Below are 17,914 nucleotides of genomic sequence, written 5' to 3'. Positions count from 1 at the left end.
AACAGAGTGTTATCACGTCTAAGGAATTTAACAGCTGGGGAACAGAGGAAGTTTTTATCTGTGCTCGTTTGTTTGCTTTATTGAGGATGTTGTGTTACACTGAAACGTTTTATTTATGTATACCAACGTGTAGTTTTTCTTTTTGCTCAATAAAGGGTTTTTTTGTTGAGAGTTGAGGAGTTATTATGCGCAGTGCATTGACAACGTATCAACTTATACGTACCTCTGAAAGTCAATTCACACATGCCTCGTGATGACTGCATATGCTCATGAGGGTGAAGCACAGTGGCTAAGAGAGTGAACTATGAATCAGGAAAGTTCAGGGCTGGATTTTATTTCAACTGTAACTCATTGCATAGTTTTGGGCAAATCATTCTCATTCACCACATCCTCACCCACCCCATTATTATTATTACAGATCAATTGCCATAAATAGATCTTTCAGCCCTCTTCCATATCTTTAAAGACAACGTGCTTTTTAGTGGAAACAGTTTAATCGGGCAGCTATGAGTCATAAAATGATGGACAAATAGTTCTAAGAAGAATGAGCCTAGTTTCCACTTCTTTTAATATGGCCATTCTTACCTAGAACTTCTTCCCACCTACTGTGAATTTGGTTTGTATCCAACTGTAAGCACAACTGTAACTCATGTCTATTCTTTGAGTGGCTGCCATTTTGAATGAACATGGTGGATCAGCCCAAAAAACAAACCAAAACCCCAAAACATACAAACAACATCGGGTTCACCTAGAATCTTCTCCCGTGTGCTGTAAATTTGATTTGTATCTGTCAGCATATGGGTTGCAAAGAGGTGTTACCTATACTCTGAATGGCAGCCATCTTGATACAAGGTAGTGGATTAGAACGAATACCCCTTGTCACAGTCCCCTAGGTCGCCCTCCCATCAAGTGCTGTGAATTTGGTTTGTATTAGACTGTAAATGCAAAAGTCTTTAGAGGGACAAGGGGAGAGAGAGAGAGAGAGAGAGAGAGAGAGAGAGATGTGGTGATCTCATAAGCCTTCTTCCCTTTAGATAGTTGGCTAAAAATCAAGTTATGTGCATATGTGAAGTATCTATAAAAGTAACTGTACTGCATGATATAAATATTGCACATAATTCAGTTATGAGCTAATGACCCCCGCAATGTGTTGAGATAAACAGAGTCAGTTCAGTAGTTCTGAGGGAATATTATTACCACATGTGTACTCCTCGAGGATTGCTACCCCTCCTACCTTTGGGTTACTATCAGGGCAATGAAATTTGAGCTCTCAGGTTTTAGCAGTATCCAAGGCATTCTGATTAAGTCCCTGAAAATGAAACAGGCGAGACTAATATGTCATCCTTCTAGAACTCTTTCCTTATAAGTCACTCTGGCCATGAAGTCTAGGCAGGCAGGCAGCTGCTTTGCTGTGACAGCTGTTTTCCACACTTATTACAAGGACTATTTCAAATTAGCTCATCTATTCGTTGTGTCCATCTGTCGTCTCTTTTGTACTGATTATAACCATTCTGAATCACAGTTCCTCAATGCTTCTCTTGATACCTCTGACATACAAATATATAAAAATCAATGGACATGCATATGTATTCAGATATTAATAGAAAGAGGATATAACATTCTCTTGCTAAACAATAATGAGTCTGCTTTAAAAAAAATAAATCCTATTCTGAAGATGACTTGATTTCAAAAAGGACAAATCTAAAAAGCCTCCTGGGAACATGTTCTTTCTTATGTTCATATTAACACTAGAACCAGGGGTCATCCCATGAAACTGATTGCCAGGAAATTTAGGACTGCCAAAAGGAAGTACTTTTTCACACAATGCATAATCAACCTGTGGAATTCTCTGCCACAAGATGTGGTGACAGCCAACAGCCTGGATCGCTTTAAGAGGGGTTTAGACACATTCATGGAGGACAGGGCTATCAATGGCTACTAGTCTGAGGGCTATAAGCCACTTATAGCCTCAGAGGCAATGCCTCAAAATACCAGTTGCAGGGGAGCAGCAGTAGGACATGCCCTCAGCCCCCCCCCCAAACAACACCCTAAACCAGTGGGTGGCAGTGGCCCCTCTAATTTTTTTCATCTCTTTGCAGAATGAGTTTTGTTCTGGGTGGCAGTATCAAGGCACTGTGTGCGCACCTGTATTCGGAGTGGGGCCTTCCTATTTCAACCTGAGCAGGATCTAAAATTAACTGAGCAGACATCAGAAAACTTGTGAGCGCGCGCACGTGCGCACACCCTAGGGGGAACAGTGGTGGGTGGTTTTCTATATATCTATAAGTGCATGTGTAATTACTGAGCAGAACTTACACTCCTTTTGTCCAGGACCAAGCTTGTTACCATTAAGGAAGTGCTTAATATTATGTATAGTTTAATCCTTTTTCTCCATCTTACATCAGCAAGGACTTCTGAGAGAACTGTACTTTCTCCACCAAGAGTATAATAAAAGGTTGTTCATACTACCCTGATACAGCAGTGGAAAGGGTTGAGGGGCTGGGAGGGAAGATAGGATCACACCTACCTTCCCCCCTGATGATCCTTGTCTTTTCTTTGACTGCGCCACTTGCACACCCACACGAGCCACATTTCTAGGAGCGGCACAGCCATCTGGCCTCTGGAAATCCCACAGTGCATTGTGCAAGGAGTGCAGTGCATTGGGGGATTTCCCTGCTGCCGGGCACTTTAGCAGCCCAGCTCTACCCGACTGGGGACTGGGGTAGAAGGCACACTCACGCCCTTCTACTTCATTAAAAACCCAGGTAGACCCCAGCAATCCTACCTGGGTAGGACTGCTTGTGCGCAAGCCCTCTAAGTATACTGTAAATAAACTTATGTACTTGTATTGGAATTAAGGTTTGTTTATAAATGAAGCCATACTGGAGAGACTCCAAACAATTCTTTCCTAGGTCGTGTTCACAGGAAAAATGTTAACTTGTTTCTATATTCTCATAATTCTCAAAATGTTAACTTGTTTCTATATTCTCATTAAGAGAAGAGAAAATGTGAGGAGAGAGGTGGGGTATGGAAAAGAGTATATATCCCTCCTCCTGAACTGGTCGGTCATGTGAGCAGTACCAGGATTGGTCAAGCTCCTCCACTTCCCAGGATTCCTCAGTACACCATACAACACACTATCTCATCTCAGAAAAGATCAGCAGAATCTTCTCGCATGGTTTCACTGAGCATGATTCTCTTTGATGGGATTGCACTCTTGTATATATAGAGTGTCTATATGAGCCGTTAAGTAACCCCTCCTGAATAAGCATCTAATACTGTTTTCCTTTGGTCATGTGAGCACAGCAATGCAGTATGAACCTATGCATGTTAACTTGGAATAAAGCCCCACTGATATCAGTTGGACTTATTCCCAAGTAAGTGTGCAAAGGATTGCATTTTTGGACTGTATTCTAATCCACAGTAAAAACCATGCTTAAAACCCATTGGTTAACATCCTGACTAATGCTGTCTGTGTGCCCCTAAAAGAAGAATGAATTCAGTGGCTTTATTCCAACTTCTTAAGTGGAGTGCTTATGCTTGGAGAGCGGGGAGAGATGGGATTTAAATCCATCTTCCCTTCCCTCTGAAGCATTCTGTGCCACCCACAAATAGGTCCCTGAGGGTCATGTGTCCTTGAGGGACATAGTTGCAGGTTGCACTGAGTGTTTCAGTGGGGAAGGAGAGATGGGCAGAAATTGCCTACCCTACTCCCAGCCCCCATGTGTGAGTGCCTGCACTTCAGAAGCAGAAACACAGCTGTGGCATGCTTTCTTCTTCTAGGGACATGTGCACAGGGTTAGTCAGGATGTCAGCCAGTGATTGTCATGGGACTTAAGCAAGTATAATTGCATGCTGGCTTGTGTAATTTGTTTCTATTCATTATGAATTCCTAAGTTTCTTGGTTTTCTTTCTCTAACATAGTCTTGTATTATTTGAGTTTCGGGGCGAGTCTGAAAGCCCAGAACCATGACAACTCACGTAACTCTAGAGGATGCTCTGTCCAATGTGGACCTGTTGGAGGAGCTGCCACTCCCTGACCAGCAACCATGTATCGAGCCACCTCCATCATCTATTATGTACCAGGTAAGCTACAGCTTCGCCAGCGTCATGTCCCAGGAGAAGAACTGCACAACTCATTTCTGCAGTTCATGGTGCTTTGAAGACAAAGGTAACCCATTGTCATTTGGGGGAGACTCAGTCAGCAAAATAAAAGGTGGAGGGCAAAGCAGAACAGAAAACAAGGGAAAGATGCAGATTATTGCAGCAGCCTGGGCAAATAAGCCATGCTTTGTGATATCAGTTCTCTTTTCTGTGAGGTGAGCATGTATGTTTAATATACAAAAACTATTGCTTCAGTACAGAAGTAGCATTTAAATATTTAAAAAGTAGTCAACTATTTTGCCAGATTCTACCATGTGCGGGGCTGTCCTTAGAGAGCCCTGGCAGGGGGAAGGGCCTGGGGCAAATCAGCCAATGCAGGGGGCCTTTCCAGTTAATTTTCATGGGGGTTAAAAGAGTGAGGCCTGTGGCAGTCGCCCTGTTTGCCCTGCCCAAAGGACACCCCTGACCATGTGTCATGCAATGTGGTCTTCTGATAGAAGTAGTCAGTGTTGTGCTTTTAGACATCACACCACCCACTTCTGATAACCAATTCTGCCACTGCTGTATGATGTACTTTTGTCTTCTGCAACAACATACATAAAAATCAACGGTTCTGTTCCATGTCTTGGCCTTAACATTTACAGAAGAGAGGGAAGTTGAGGAGGAAGAAAGGTGGGGAAAGAGTCAGGGCTATGCTATATGTTCTTTCTGGTTTTCATTTTGTTTTATTAGGTTGTAGATAACTGGAGTAGAGGTGTGCTTGTCACAGATACGATTCTAGTCCTTAATGTAATTTTCAGTGTTTGGCTTCTGTGTGTTTTTCTCCCCTGAATCCTGTGGAGGAGGTTTGACTGAAGTTGAAAATGGGGAAAGAAGTGAAACAATTTCCTAAATTATGATCTCCCTCCTGAGATTCACTCTTCATCCTTCCAACATGGCCCTGACCCCTTCTTCTGCTCATGCTGAATTGCTGTTGAAATGTATATTGGTTGTGGATGTGCATTCTAAGCATTCTAATCGTCTAATAAGGCAGACTGCACATGTTCAGATCATTAGCATCAGTACTGCTTTGTGAGTCACCACATCACTTGGTTTCTTTAAACCTTCTAGTTTGGCTTCCCTTGTTGATTAAATTACATGAAAGTGATAAGAGGCAGTGATATACTGAATGGATTTGTCCAAGTTACATAGGAATCTGCCTTATACGGAGTCAATCATTGAGCTCAGTGTTGTCTACAATGGCAGTCCAAAGTTTCAGGCATCCGTCTTTCCCAGTCCTTCCGGGAGATGTCAGGGAGTGAATCTGGGACCTTCCGCAAGCCGAGTAGATGCTATGCCATGGCCCCATCCCCAAGCTATCAAATGATTTCCATGTGTGAAATTGCTCTAGTTCTGAATGGCACCACTGTTAACTTTTGTCTATTTATTTGTCCTCAGGCCAACTTTGACACCAATTTTGAAGACAGAAATGCCTTTGTTACTGGCATTGCCAGATATATTGAACAAGCCACTGTACACTCAAGCATGGTAAGTGTTGTAGGTGATGCAAAACCACCTTCATGGAAGGGGACTCAGTGTACTGTTTTCTGTGCTGACCAGCACTGTCATTCTTCCACCAATGTGTCTGTCTTTCAGAATGAAATGCTAGAAGAAGGACATGAATATGCAGTGATGCTTTACACCTGGAGGAGTTGTTCCAGGGCCATTCCCCAGGTAAGATGTTCGGCTGGATTCTACCCTAGCCCCCCTGACAGAAAATTCAGCCTGGTAAGAAAAAGAGATGGAAATACCTAATAGGATCAAAATGAGCTAAGGCCTTGCAATTGGTACTGTGACTTGGGTTCTGCTGGGGATTGGGAACTGCTGGGGATGCTACAGACGTCTGTTTGTTGAGTCTGCATGGAGCTTTTGTTGAGTCTGCATGGAGAAGGTGTTGGCAACAATCCTTGGTTTGTGTATGTCAGAGTTGACGTGATATAGGGCTGTGTTATTGATCTTGAGTTTATGACCATGTCTTCCTTGGAATCTAAAATGCATCTCAAGGTGTCTAGTGTTGTTATAACAAAATTACTGATACTAAATATGAGTCAGGAATATGAGACTGTTCAACATAAGGCTGTCATTCAGAAGCATCCAAGCAGCGTACAGGTTCAGGGAATAGAGTTGGCATTCATTCAGCAGTATGTAGACCTCTTCTGGGCTCTTTGTGACTCACTTTCAATGACCAGTTGTTTAAAAGGAACAATTGTCAAATGAGGAGCAACAAGGATGATAAAAGACTTGCCATGTACATTGCATGTATGAATATGTTTATTCAAGTGAAACAGAAAATTCACTGGTGCCTTCAAGTATATGAAAAGCAGCCTCAGTTATGAGACAATTGAGAGAGGACAAGAAGCAATGAGGTTGAGTTATAGTAGCATAAGTATATGTTGACTTGCAGCAGAATCTCCTTAAGCAAAATTGTGATGGTGGGAGAAACAAGACGTTTAGAGAAGTTGTGGAATCTCCATTACTGGAACAAGCAGGGGAGGGCCTATAATGAGATGGGATGAGACAGTCATCTCAAGTGGTGCATTTCTAGCGGGGTGATGAGAACAGGCACCTTGCCCTCTCCATTGTTATGGGTCCAACTCCCAACTGCCTTCTGCCAGACCATTGCCACTGCCCCCATCTCTCTGCTGCGGACGCCTCTCTTCCCTGCTCTTTCCTCTCTCCTCCCTCTCACAAGGCTTCTCACTTCACCAGCACCCCTGAATTTACTCTGGCCCAGAGCCTCTTCCCCCTCTCCCATGCTTTCTACTCTCTTCCCAGGGAACTCTGCCCACCTCACCTCACTTCTATTGTCTATTGTCACACTTCATCAGAGATAGCTGATCTGCCCACCGTTCCTTGCCACCACTGCTGCTCCTGTAGCAGCAACAGGTGACATTCATGGTCTTACCTCAAATGGTCACATACCTTGTGCTGCCACTGAAACAAGTTTACAGTAATGGCAGAATGCTGTATAGGAGATAGGGGGACAGTAGTGATTTTCACCGATCTTCCCTTCCCTCTAATGCCCACTCAGGGGCGGAGCCACCTGAAATCAGCCCGCTCTGCATTGGGGTGACTCTCCCTGCCTTTTAAAGGGGCCGTGAGGCCCTGTTTGGGAGGCAGATTGGACCGTGCTGCGTTGGCAGCGCAGCCAGAGAGGCTCTGCCTGCCTTTAAAGGAGGGAGACCACACCCCAGTGTCTTCCCATGTTTGGGAGGGAGACCACGCCCCCACATCTAACATTAGATGCAGGGGGATGACCTTCTGACTCCTGCATCTGACATCAGACATGGGGGCGTGGCCAGGGGGCTGCGGCGGCAGCCAAACATGGGCCACTGACAGCCTCCCTCTGCCACTGTGCCCACTATGCCTCCTGAAAATATGTCCCTGAGGGTTTTGCATAGTTTTGGGAGCCACATGGGCTTCAGAGGGAAGAGGAGATAAACAAAACTGCCTCTCCCCTTAGTGCCAGTGCCATGTTATTCTGGATGTCAGTCAATGTATATATCTTCCTAAATGGTCAGAGCTCTTCACATACTTTGTTTTACTAATTTTTGCATCGGTCCTGTAAAGACGACCAGTAATATTATCATCATACTGCAGTTGGGATATTGAGACTGAGTGATAGTGCCCTAAGGCAACCCAGTGAGTTGATGGTTGAGCTGAGATTTGGATCATGGATTTCCTGGCTTCCGGTTCATGCTCTTAAGCTCTATAGCAACCTTACATCCAAAAGCCCCAGTGTTCAGTTCCAGCTCTTTGTTTCTGTTGATTCAGCAGAGTATTGATTCCACAAGAATTACCAATTCCTCCATAGCCCTTCTGACATCCAGTATATATTATTCATTCTATATTTTATGTTTTCTACTCAAATGATCCTTCTGCTCTGACTTTTGCTGCCTTGATTTGTTGGTTATAGATAAATCTCCCAGAATTATTTTTAAAGAACGCAGACTTTTCCACACATAGGCAATGCCTCATTTTAATAGAAGGCACGGAATCCTTGTGCCTCTTTTGAGTGAATGAAATATGATTTAATATTGACACCAAGTTTTTTCTCTGTGCAGTCACAGAAACTTTGTAATCCAACAGACAGTGCTGATATTAGTGCCTTTATAGACTCAATACTTGCTCAAACTGCAGTTCCCCTTGGGTTATATTTTGCTATTAGTTTCATGTCTCTCTAGCTTCTTGGCCTTTATACTCCCAGCTGAATATTTGCTTGTTTCCCATGAATTTTTGATCTTGTGCTCTAGTTTCTTCCTTTGATCACTGAAGCATGCTGCAGGGAAATTTTAATGGGAGACCCAAGTAAAATACTGCTGCAATATGCTATGACACAAAAGTTTTTGTTGTGCACAGATTCTTGAGCTCCTAGAATATGGTTTTGTTCATCTTTCTAACTAGCATATGTTAATCTTCCAAATCTACTTTGTTGGAATGCACATGTGTATGTAGTTGAATTTGCATAATATACTGGAAAATCCATCTATTCATCTATTTGTATAGTATATGCAAACCGGTAGAAAATACTCCTTTGCCTAGGGTTTTTTTTTTAAACTTGGTATTTTCTTCTTCTTTTAAGAGGAAAATAATTATGAAACAATACTACTCTTTCATATAACTTGCAAGAGAAGGAGGCTCTCCACACGAGCAGCGTGGAGAGCTGAGGAGGGTTTGGTGGGGAGAGTGGGCTCCCCACACACAAGCACCCTGCCCTCCCTGGGCAGCCGGATCGGCTGCCCACACGATTACCAGCTCCGTCACAGAGTCAATTGGGGCGATGGGGATCAGGGGCCGCTTGCCCCGCAGAAGTCCCAGCATGCCCCACGCAAGTGCATGAGGCATTCTGGGGGGACCCCTGACACCGGGAGGCTTATTGTAGGGGGTCTACTTGTGTGTTGCCATGGCGCGAAGCTGTGCTGCAGCAGCACATGAGCACCAAAATGGGGTTAGCAGAGCACTCAGTCTGCTAACATAGTTTTAGGAGAGGGGTATTTAGGTGGGCTAGCCGCTGCTGAATCATCAGGCTCGCCCATGAGCCCAGTGGTTCTCATGACTGCTGAAAGGTCCCTTTCCAGCAGTTGTGAGAATAGCCTCAAGGTGTTAATGCAGGGGCAATAGGATATGTTTGTATACTCAAATAAGAAACAAAAAATGAAGCAAAAATAAACGTGTTGTATCTACCAGCAGCATAGATCTGAAGATGAATTGTCTAGAAAATAACCACAAATATATCTGGCTGTGACCCTCTTTATCATGGATCTTCTTGATCATATTAATCTTTAAACAAATGTCTGACCATTAGAAGCTAACAAACATGGGTTCACATTCTTCAGGTAAAGTGCAATGAACAGCCAAATCGAGTTGAGATATATGAGAAGACTGTGGAAGTGTTGGAGCCAGAGGTCACCAAACTCATGAAGTTCATGTATTTTCAGGTAGGCACTGGACACTCACTGCCTAGAGATTTATATATCAGGCTGTTTAAAAATATGATAGACAGATCGATAGACAGATTGATAGACAGATCGATAGATGAAATAAGCAAACAAATTTCCTGTGTTTCATTAAGATCCTCATTTTGGCCAAACTTGATGCTTCAGAGTAAAGTTGAAAATGCCTCTGGTAATGTAGATTATTTCACTTTATCTTGGTTTTTTGCTAATGTATGTTCATTCTTTTAGTTGTCCTATTTTAGTTTTGCTTAGATTCTTAACTGACCTCATTTAACTTTAGTGGCAGACGCAAACATAATATCGTGAACGTTATTATGGGCAGACTTTTCTATCCCTCACCCTATCTCAAGTTTATTTTTAGCGTCTGTGTGTTTTCAAGGATACTTATCTGCAGAGTAAAACATAGTGCAAACCAGCAAGCCAGAGGACATGACCTCAGATGATGAGAGCCTTCTGAGGCAGAAGATACTCCCCTTCCAGTATGATTGAAAGTGACTAAGCTCAGTGTGACAATAGAAAGACTTTAAATTTAACAGACATCGTATCTATGTTCTGACCAAAGTACATAAACAACCGTTTAAAGAATCTCAAACAGAGCAGTTATACTGTGGTTAACTTGGACAGGTTTTTTGAGTTCTAAGTAGTTCATATGTAACCTTGGGCACCAAGAATCAGATTTATTAGTTTTTCCCCTAACTTGAGACTCCTAATATTTCAGCATTTCTGAAAATTTGTTTGAAGATTGTAAATTCTGCCAATAAAGTTGCAAGGCTTAATAACAGAAGAGAATACTGATTTTAAACAGTACCTTGACATTCTGTTTTCTTGTAAAGCACAACCCTCTCCTCTGAAACACAGTTTTAGCAACTGAAAGCACAGCTGTGCCTTCTAAATAGACAGACACAGACTCTGTTAATCAGGTTTTACTACAAGAGTTTCCCAAAGGGAGAAACCAGAAATATCGTTTGAGATACATCTTTTAATCTCCACTGACTATTGTGTAGGCTAGAAACATGGTAATGTGGAAGGCTGAGACTAGTCAGTGAAGCCCTTCTCACGATCAGTGAAAAGGGCTACCCTGTTTTGTGGGGAGGGAGCCCAAAAGTGCTTACTTCCCCGCAGACAATCACAGGGACGTCACTGGGCAGGCAGATCATTGTCCCAGCCCCTAGACAGCCCCTAGACAGCCCTCTCCTGTGGACTGCCCGTGCCTTGCTTGGCCGCTCCGGGGGTCGGGCACAGGAAAGCACCACTGTGCGGAGTCCCGCCCCCTAGAGCCACGTGAGTGTGCAGTGCATTATTGGGTGCCCCCTGCCCCAAGTGTGCCAGCCGCAGCTGACACATGATCAAAAAATGAGGGTAATGGAGCGCTCGCTCCCTGAATCTCGTTTAAGAGGGTGGCTATTTAGGTGGGCTTGCTGCCGTGGAGCCACTTGGCTCGCCCTCGTGCAAAACCGGGCTGGTCTCCCTAAGCCCGGTTTTGCACGCTTGTGAGAATAGCCTCCTTATAATCTAAAGACCCTAATAAGAATTGTTTCCAGAAACTGCTTGCTAAATTCCCCCCTGTTACCTCTCTTCTGAATTACCAATCTGTTGCTATATTTCAGCGAAAGGCCATTGAACGATTCTGTAGTGAGGTTAAGCGTTTATGCCATGCAGAGAGAAGGAAAGACTTTGTTTCTGAAGCATATCTTCTGACCCTGGGCAAGTTCATCAACATGTTTGCTGTCCTGGATGAACTAAAGAACATGAAATGCAGTGTCAAAAATGACCACTCTGCTTACAAAAGGTGAGATTGGTAAATGTCAGCATACTTTCAGTTCTGTCATTATGAGGAACAGTATTACAGTGATACGTAGAATTGCAGCTTGTGTGTTTCATGGAATCCATAGTTAGCAATGGAACAGAAATGTTTGAATATCTGAGAATAGAAATGTTTCTATTCTCTATAAACCTATTAACAACAAAGCAAAGATAGTAAAAATTGCATTTTTGTGTTAGTTTTGTAAGACAGACTCCTTATATAGGCCTGGATTACCTAGCCACAAACAAACATAATGCAGAGAGCTTCCTTTGACAAGAAAGCTTCTGTTGTCTTTCAGAGCAGCACAGTTTTTGCGGAAAATGGCTGACCCCCAGTCTATTCAGGAATCACAGAACCTCTCCATGTTCCTAGCAAACCATAATAGGATCACACAGGTAGGTTTCCCCCATCTCTTCACTGTTACTGTTTCCCCCGCTTTTTGCTGTAGTAAAGTTACTACCAATTTGCTGTGCTCTGTTGTATAACTTCCAATGGCTGCTTTTAGATGTAAACCTCTGCACATCATTAGAACTGTGTAGCAGTTCTGTTTTGATGCCTTGAGGCCTCTGGTCTTCCTGAAATACAAGCTGAGGTCATACTCACAACCAGGTGGTTGGGGGTGGGGGGGAAGGCTGCAGAAGCCTATCTTCCCCGCAGACGATCACCAAGGACTGTCTGGGCATGCATACCCAGATGGTCCCCCGCTGCCCCAGGGAGCATGCAGGCCGGGACACATTGTCCCAGCCCCCAGAAATCCCACAATGCACAGTGCAAGTACATGGTATATTGTGGGGATCCCCCCAGTGACAGATGGGCACCCGTCGGTGCTTCAGCACTGGCTGCAAGCAGCTGCACTGGCAGATGTTCAGGGGAATGTTGTTAAGGAAGTGCTCACTGCCTTAATTTTGTTTATAAACAGGCTCCCTAGGCAGGTTTTACCACCGAGGCACCAGCTGGAGCTTTTCAGCTCCCAGCGGTTCTTACGGGCAGTCAAGCCCGGGCTAGGCTTCCTTAGCCTGGTCTTGGCTGCTCGTGAGAACAGCCTCACTGTCTTATCTCGGATTGTTGCCAGCTTGACAGTTCATAGTGCTATGAAATTGGTGCCTCACACAACTACCTTCCACACAGCCAATGAACATGTCAATACCAATGAACATGTTAGGTTAGGAATCACGTTTTCCCAGCAACTAATGTGACTTGACTGGGAAATTACAATATCTTTGCAAATTACTTCAGAAGTAAAAGAGTGATGTTTCAGTTATGTGCAGCAATAGATGAGTTAACAACTACATGTACTGGCTACTGGAAAAGACCCTAAGCAATTTAATCTAAATTTGAGGGTCTTTGTGTGTGTTTCTGTTTCTGTTTTTGTTTTTTAAGTGCCTGCATCAGCAGCTGGAAGTCATACCTGGATATGAGGAGCTGTTGGCAGATATTGTCAATATCTGTGTGGATTACTATGAAAACAAAATGTACTTGACACCCAGTGAGAAGCACATGCTCTTAAAGGTAATATTCCAATTTCTCCATGACTACATGTTGAGGCTATTCCCATATGTATGCAAAACCAAGCTAAGGGAGCCCAGCCTGGTTTTTCACGTGCGTGTGAACCTCTGGGATCCAGCCCAATCTTGGCTTCACTGCAGCAGCAAACCTGCTTGTGCAGCCTTCCTCCAAAACGAGGTTAGGAGAGCGAGCGCTCTCTTAATCCAGTTTTTGTGATTGTCTGTCAGCTGTGGCTACAAGCAACCGCAGCTAGCAGAATCAGGCGGGAGGGATCTCCAATTGCCTGGTGCATGATTGGGACTCCGGGGGGTGGGCCGATGCGGTGTGACATGTCCCAACACCCCAACCCTTGGAGCAACTGGTAGCAGCCACTGATTGTCTGGCTGGGCATCCCGCCCGCCCAGAGGCAAGGACCTGCTCATCTGTGGGGAGGGAAGCTTTTCAAAGCTTCCTCCCCTCGCCCTGTCAGAGCCCTTTCTCTGCTCACGAGAAAGGACTCTATTTCAGTCTTCCCCTCTCTGACTGTGATTCCTTTCTTGGTAACTTCTGAATGGGTTTTCCTTTCCGGGTTAATGTTTTTTGTTTGTACCTTTTATCTTTAAATCATTTAAAATTCATTGTATTGGATTTATGCTCTATTCAGTGGTGCTCTTAGCCCTGGACTTTCAGGGCCGAAGTCCAGGGCCTCCACATCCCCTGGGGGCCTCCAAATCTTCTTTGGTCTGGCCTGGGTGGTGTGGTTGTCCCTGGCCCACACTGAGCCTGGCAGCCAAGTGTGCTTTAGAGACAGAGCAGGGGAGTAGGGCAAGAAATATGTGTGATGAAAATAGGATGATAATGCTTAACTTGCAGTGGAAGCGGAGGGGCTCCAACAAGGGTGGGCCCAAAGCCTTTAGGTCCTGGCTCCAAAATTACCTTGGTGCACCTCTGGCTCTACTTCTCCATGAAGAGAGAGTTACTTATTTGCAAAAAGGGCTTCCAAAAGGAAAATGTGGCAAAAGGTCTGCAGAGTCAGCTTGATCTATTATCATTCCACATATCCTCTGAATATTTTATGCCACTGCAAAAAGGAAGGTTCCTTCTTCATATTCTCCATCTGCCTGAGTTCCGTCTCCATCTTTTCAGCTGAGCAGGAGTGGTTACCCTTTCTTTGGCTGTTAGACACCAGGTTTAGAGACTGACCCTGTTGAGGATGTTCTCCTTTTCCTTATGGGAAAAATACTTAGATGTGACTGTCTTATTTATTTTGGAAAATAAAATATAATAATCATCAATAAATCTATTCACATGTGTTTATCCTGTGTTTATAGTGAATATGTTATAACTCAATGAATGGAATCACCAAGATGGGGTAATTGCAGCATTTTGCTGCAGACCCTTATTTCTTGCAGACCCTCATTTCTTGCTGGTAATTTGTGGTTCAGAGAACTGTCTGAACACCACCATAAACTGCCTCTGAGAAATAGTCTTCATAACAGACACCAGACCTAACTTTAAGGAAACAAAAAAAGATGTGAATTGATGCCATAAAGTAAACATAGCCCTGGCTATGATGTTTGAATCTAATAGTTTCTTCTTGTAATATTCCTAGAAATATTTATATTGTATTTTTTTTAAACCCTCTGCAACCTCTTTGTTCATCTCATTTTTCTTCTAGGTGATGGGTTTTGGTCTGTATCTGATGGATGGAAATGTCAGTAACATTTACAAACTAGATGCCAAGAAGAGAATCAATCTCAGTAAAATTGATAAATTCTTCAAGGTCAGTGTCTGGTGTTGCTTTGGCTTGGGATTATTTCTAAAAGAATCTTTGACCACTGTGCTTGGGTGTCTACATAGAGATGAAGCAAAGTCGGTATCTGAAGAATTGGTATGTTGGAATCAAAATTGTAAAGGAAATCCTCAGTATTTGACATTGCAGTAAGCTGAATAGCTGTGTGTTTGTGTGGGTAATATTTTTTTGATATTGATAAACACTTGCTAAAGTTACAGTCTTTTCCTGCCATTTCCATCTCTTTTCATTTAGCAACATGATAATTATACTGGTATTCTAATGTCTGTTTGTAGCGGCCTTTCTGAATGTTTGTGGACATGCTTGATTTTTACGGTATGACTATAGCATAAAAGTAGGGCCATGCCTTTCCTGTGTTATAATACAGGTAGTCCGTCGTGGCACTCTGGTAGATTATTTCTCTAGATTTCATCATTTACCCTCCCAAGGACTCACTGCAGCTTCCTAAAAAGAGACTCCTGAGGGTTGGGGGACTAGGGATGAGCATTAGCCTGTTCTGCACTTCCTTTTTCAAATGCCAGCATTCGGGCCAGCTTGATGGGTGGAGAGAGGTACCTTTTAAGATGCACATAAGGAGCTCCTTAGCCTCTTTTTCCCTGCTGGCGCTCGTTTTGGAAACAGTTGTGCAGGGCTGCAGCACTGCTTCTTGCAGCCCTGTGCAGCGTCATTATGCACATGGCTGGTGCATGTGCGCACCGACCATCTGTGTGCCGACACCGCATGGGGCTTCAGGAATCAGCGCTGCAGCCCTGCACAACTGTTTCCACAATGATTGCTGGTGGTGGGGCAAGGGCAAGCCGCTAAGGAGCTTCTTATTTGCATCTTTGTTATTTCTTATTTGTTACTTATTTGTTATTTTTCTGTGTGAACCGCCCTGAGCCATTTTTGGAAGGGTGGTATAGAAAATCAATCTGTCTATCTATCTTAAAGGTACCCCTTCCCACCCCACAAGGGAGGGCACAAACAGCTCATGTACATACCTTTAGGGGATCATTGGGAACAGTGTAGGGTGTGATGTGGGAAGTTGCATAGGATGGGGGAAATCCCCAGTATCCACCCGTAAGCACCTTCTGCAAGCAGCTTTCTGCTCGTGGAAGTTGCTTCTACCTAGTGTGGGGGAATTCCCCCACCTCCTGCAGCTGCATGTACCACATCCTGCACTGTTCCTGAGAGTCCCCAGACTTTCTCACCATGTAGTATATAGTAATACATTTATTCAAATCTGGTGTCATGCAAGCTGCAGGGTGAATGATCTTGTTTTATTTTGAGATATTTTTCAGTTCAATAAAAATATGCATTTTGAAAATCTTGTAAGCTACTTTGGTGGCAGGCTAAAGCAGGATAACAATATAACAATAAAATGAATAGATTAACCTGTTAGCATGATCCATAGGAAATGCAACTAGCCAGGCCTTTTTTCTTTTTTAAATTGAAACCTGTGCCAACACTGAGGTTGGAACAGTTTCTCTCAAAGTGCTCAAATGTATTCTTTTAGAAACACTTTACTCTTGTAGCACTGTGTAAAATTAGTTAATTCTCTCACCTTGGCTTTAGGTGGAGTAGACTTAATGTAATAGGAGTTAATTCTGTATGAAGTCACAGGTTTTTACCAGGGGCCAGTCCACCAATGTGTTTTTAAAAATACTTTTCTGGTGCTAGAACCACTATATGCTGGTCTGGTGATTCCATTTTGCTACTGATAGACCTGTTCTGTCTACCTCAGAGTTTGCATAAACACTAGCTCTGAATTGTATTATGAATCACTTCACTGGTAGCTCAGCTAAGCTGAAAAGCAATCTGATATAAAGTGATGCTAGTGATACTAGCAATTGCTAATTGCTTTAAGATGAGATAATCAGTTTACACATGTAGCAGAGGCCCCAGATCTCCTACATCTGGACATGCTTGTGCTCACACTTGCTCAAATGTGCATAAAGCATGTAGTGTGCAAATCAAAGGTACATATCTACATCCTACATACAATGCCTGGGCTCTAGGCAGATTAGGATTGGCAATGGTAGCTGTGCTTTCCACAGCAATTTGATCTGCAGCAATTATGTGGTGGTCATGTTTAGCTCCATGCTGTCAAAAGCTTCACCTGCTGATTTCTGGATATTCTCTTTGCTAAGGGCAGGCGCAAACCTGGATGGTTTTTTTCTAGTTGCTTTGCAACCTTCATTGAGCATTGACAAATGAGAGTCCAAGGATTTCCCCAGCTAGGGCACTTAATAGCCCTATTCAGACATTATGTTGTACATGCATTCAGGTGTCTGTACATGTTTTTGTCTGAATGACTGCATACTTGCATTCATTTTAAAAGTAAACTTGGGTACATGTCCCTCAAATAGTACAGATATGAAGTGTACTATTGTACATGTGTTCAACATAATGTGTGAAAAACTTGTATGTGTGTATGGATACGTATATGTGTACACTATACACAGATCCTATGTGTGTTGAACTTAATGTGTGAATGGGGCTAATGGTACTGCCAGATGTGTGCACCGGCTTGTGACCCATTTATTTCTTGCTGCTACTAGCTAATTAAGAAACGTATTTTCCACTATGAAGTGTAATTGAAGAACTACAGTTCATTTTCGCTTCATTGCATCCCTTTGCCAGCATTCCATCTGTTGCTGTTGAGATGTGGCAGTATAACTATCAGCTGGAGGAAGTAACCTGATCTCCTTGTAGTTTCTGCTTCTCAATCTAGCCTCCCTCCCACCAACTGGGTTTTTTCAGATCTTGCCACCCTCCAAAGCTATAGGCTGGTTTATATTTATCAAGCAATAACTTGGGTTATAATCTGCTGGCTTGATTGTGTGTAAAGACCATGCCTCATTAGCTACCAAAACCAGGGCTTTTTAAAAAAAAAATCAGTGGGTGTAAACTGGACAAGTGAAAAGCTATTCACTTCATAACTACTTTGATTGTGAGGATTTACCACTGATAGGAAATATTCAGGACATTTGCTTGATTGTGATAGTCTATTAAAACAGCCATTTCATGTGTTTAAATTAGCTGTATAGCAATTGAGAACATGAAATAGTTAATAATTTATGCACTATTCCTCATGACATTATTTTGTGTTACTTAAAAGAAAAGAAACAACCAGTCAGGAGTTGCTATGAGACTCCAAAATCTCTCAGCAATTTTACCGTTTCTGAGAGCCAGTGGGGACAGATGTCGCAGTCATTGTTGTGTGTTCTGACT

The 17,914-nt window shown here is 43.2% G+C and overlaps 1 protein-coding gene across 4 annotated transcripts in view; it reads left to right on the top strand.

The window, feature by feature from the left end:
- CYFIP2 (cytoplasmic FMR1 interacting protein 2) overlaps positions 1-17,914 on the top strand; it is a 110,086-nt gene that overhangs the window by 19,455 nt on the left and 72,717 nt on the right. For all 4 annotated transcript variants that reach the window (XM_053293954.1, XM_053293955.1, XM_053293952.1 and 1 more), the window contains exons 2-9: positions 3,925-4,086; positions 5,542-5,631; positions 5,740-5,817; positions 9,480-9,581; positions 11,207-11,388; positions 11,702-11,798; positions 12,784-12,912; positions 14,567-14,671. In XM_053293954.1, the coding sequence (XP_053149929.1) occupies positions 3,970-4,086; positions 5,542-5,631; positions 5,740-5,817; positions 9,480-9,581; positions 11,207-11,388; positions 11,702-11,798; positions 12,784-12,912; positions 14,567-14,671 (900 nt within the window). In that variant the 5' untranslated portion in view covers positions 3,925-3,969. The remainder of the gene's footprint in view (positions 1-3,924; positions 4,087-5,541; positions 5,632-5,739; positions 5,818-9,479; positions 9,582-11,206; positions 11,389-11,701; positions 11,799-12,783; positions 12,913-14,566; positions 14,672-17,914) is intronic.

Source organism: Hemicordylus capensis, chromosome 2 (genome assembly GCF_027244095.1).
Source record: "Hemicordylus capensis ecotype Gifberg chromosome 2, rHemCap1.1.pri, whole genome shotgun sequence".
Classification (NCBI taxonomy): domain Eukaryota; kingdom Metazoa; phylum Chordata; class Lepidosauria; order Squamata; family Cordylidae; genus Hemicordylus; species Hemicordylus capensis.
The sequence above is the reverse complement of the archived record's forward strand: the minus strand, read 5'-3'. Positions and strand labels throughout refer to the sequence as shown.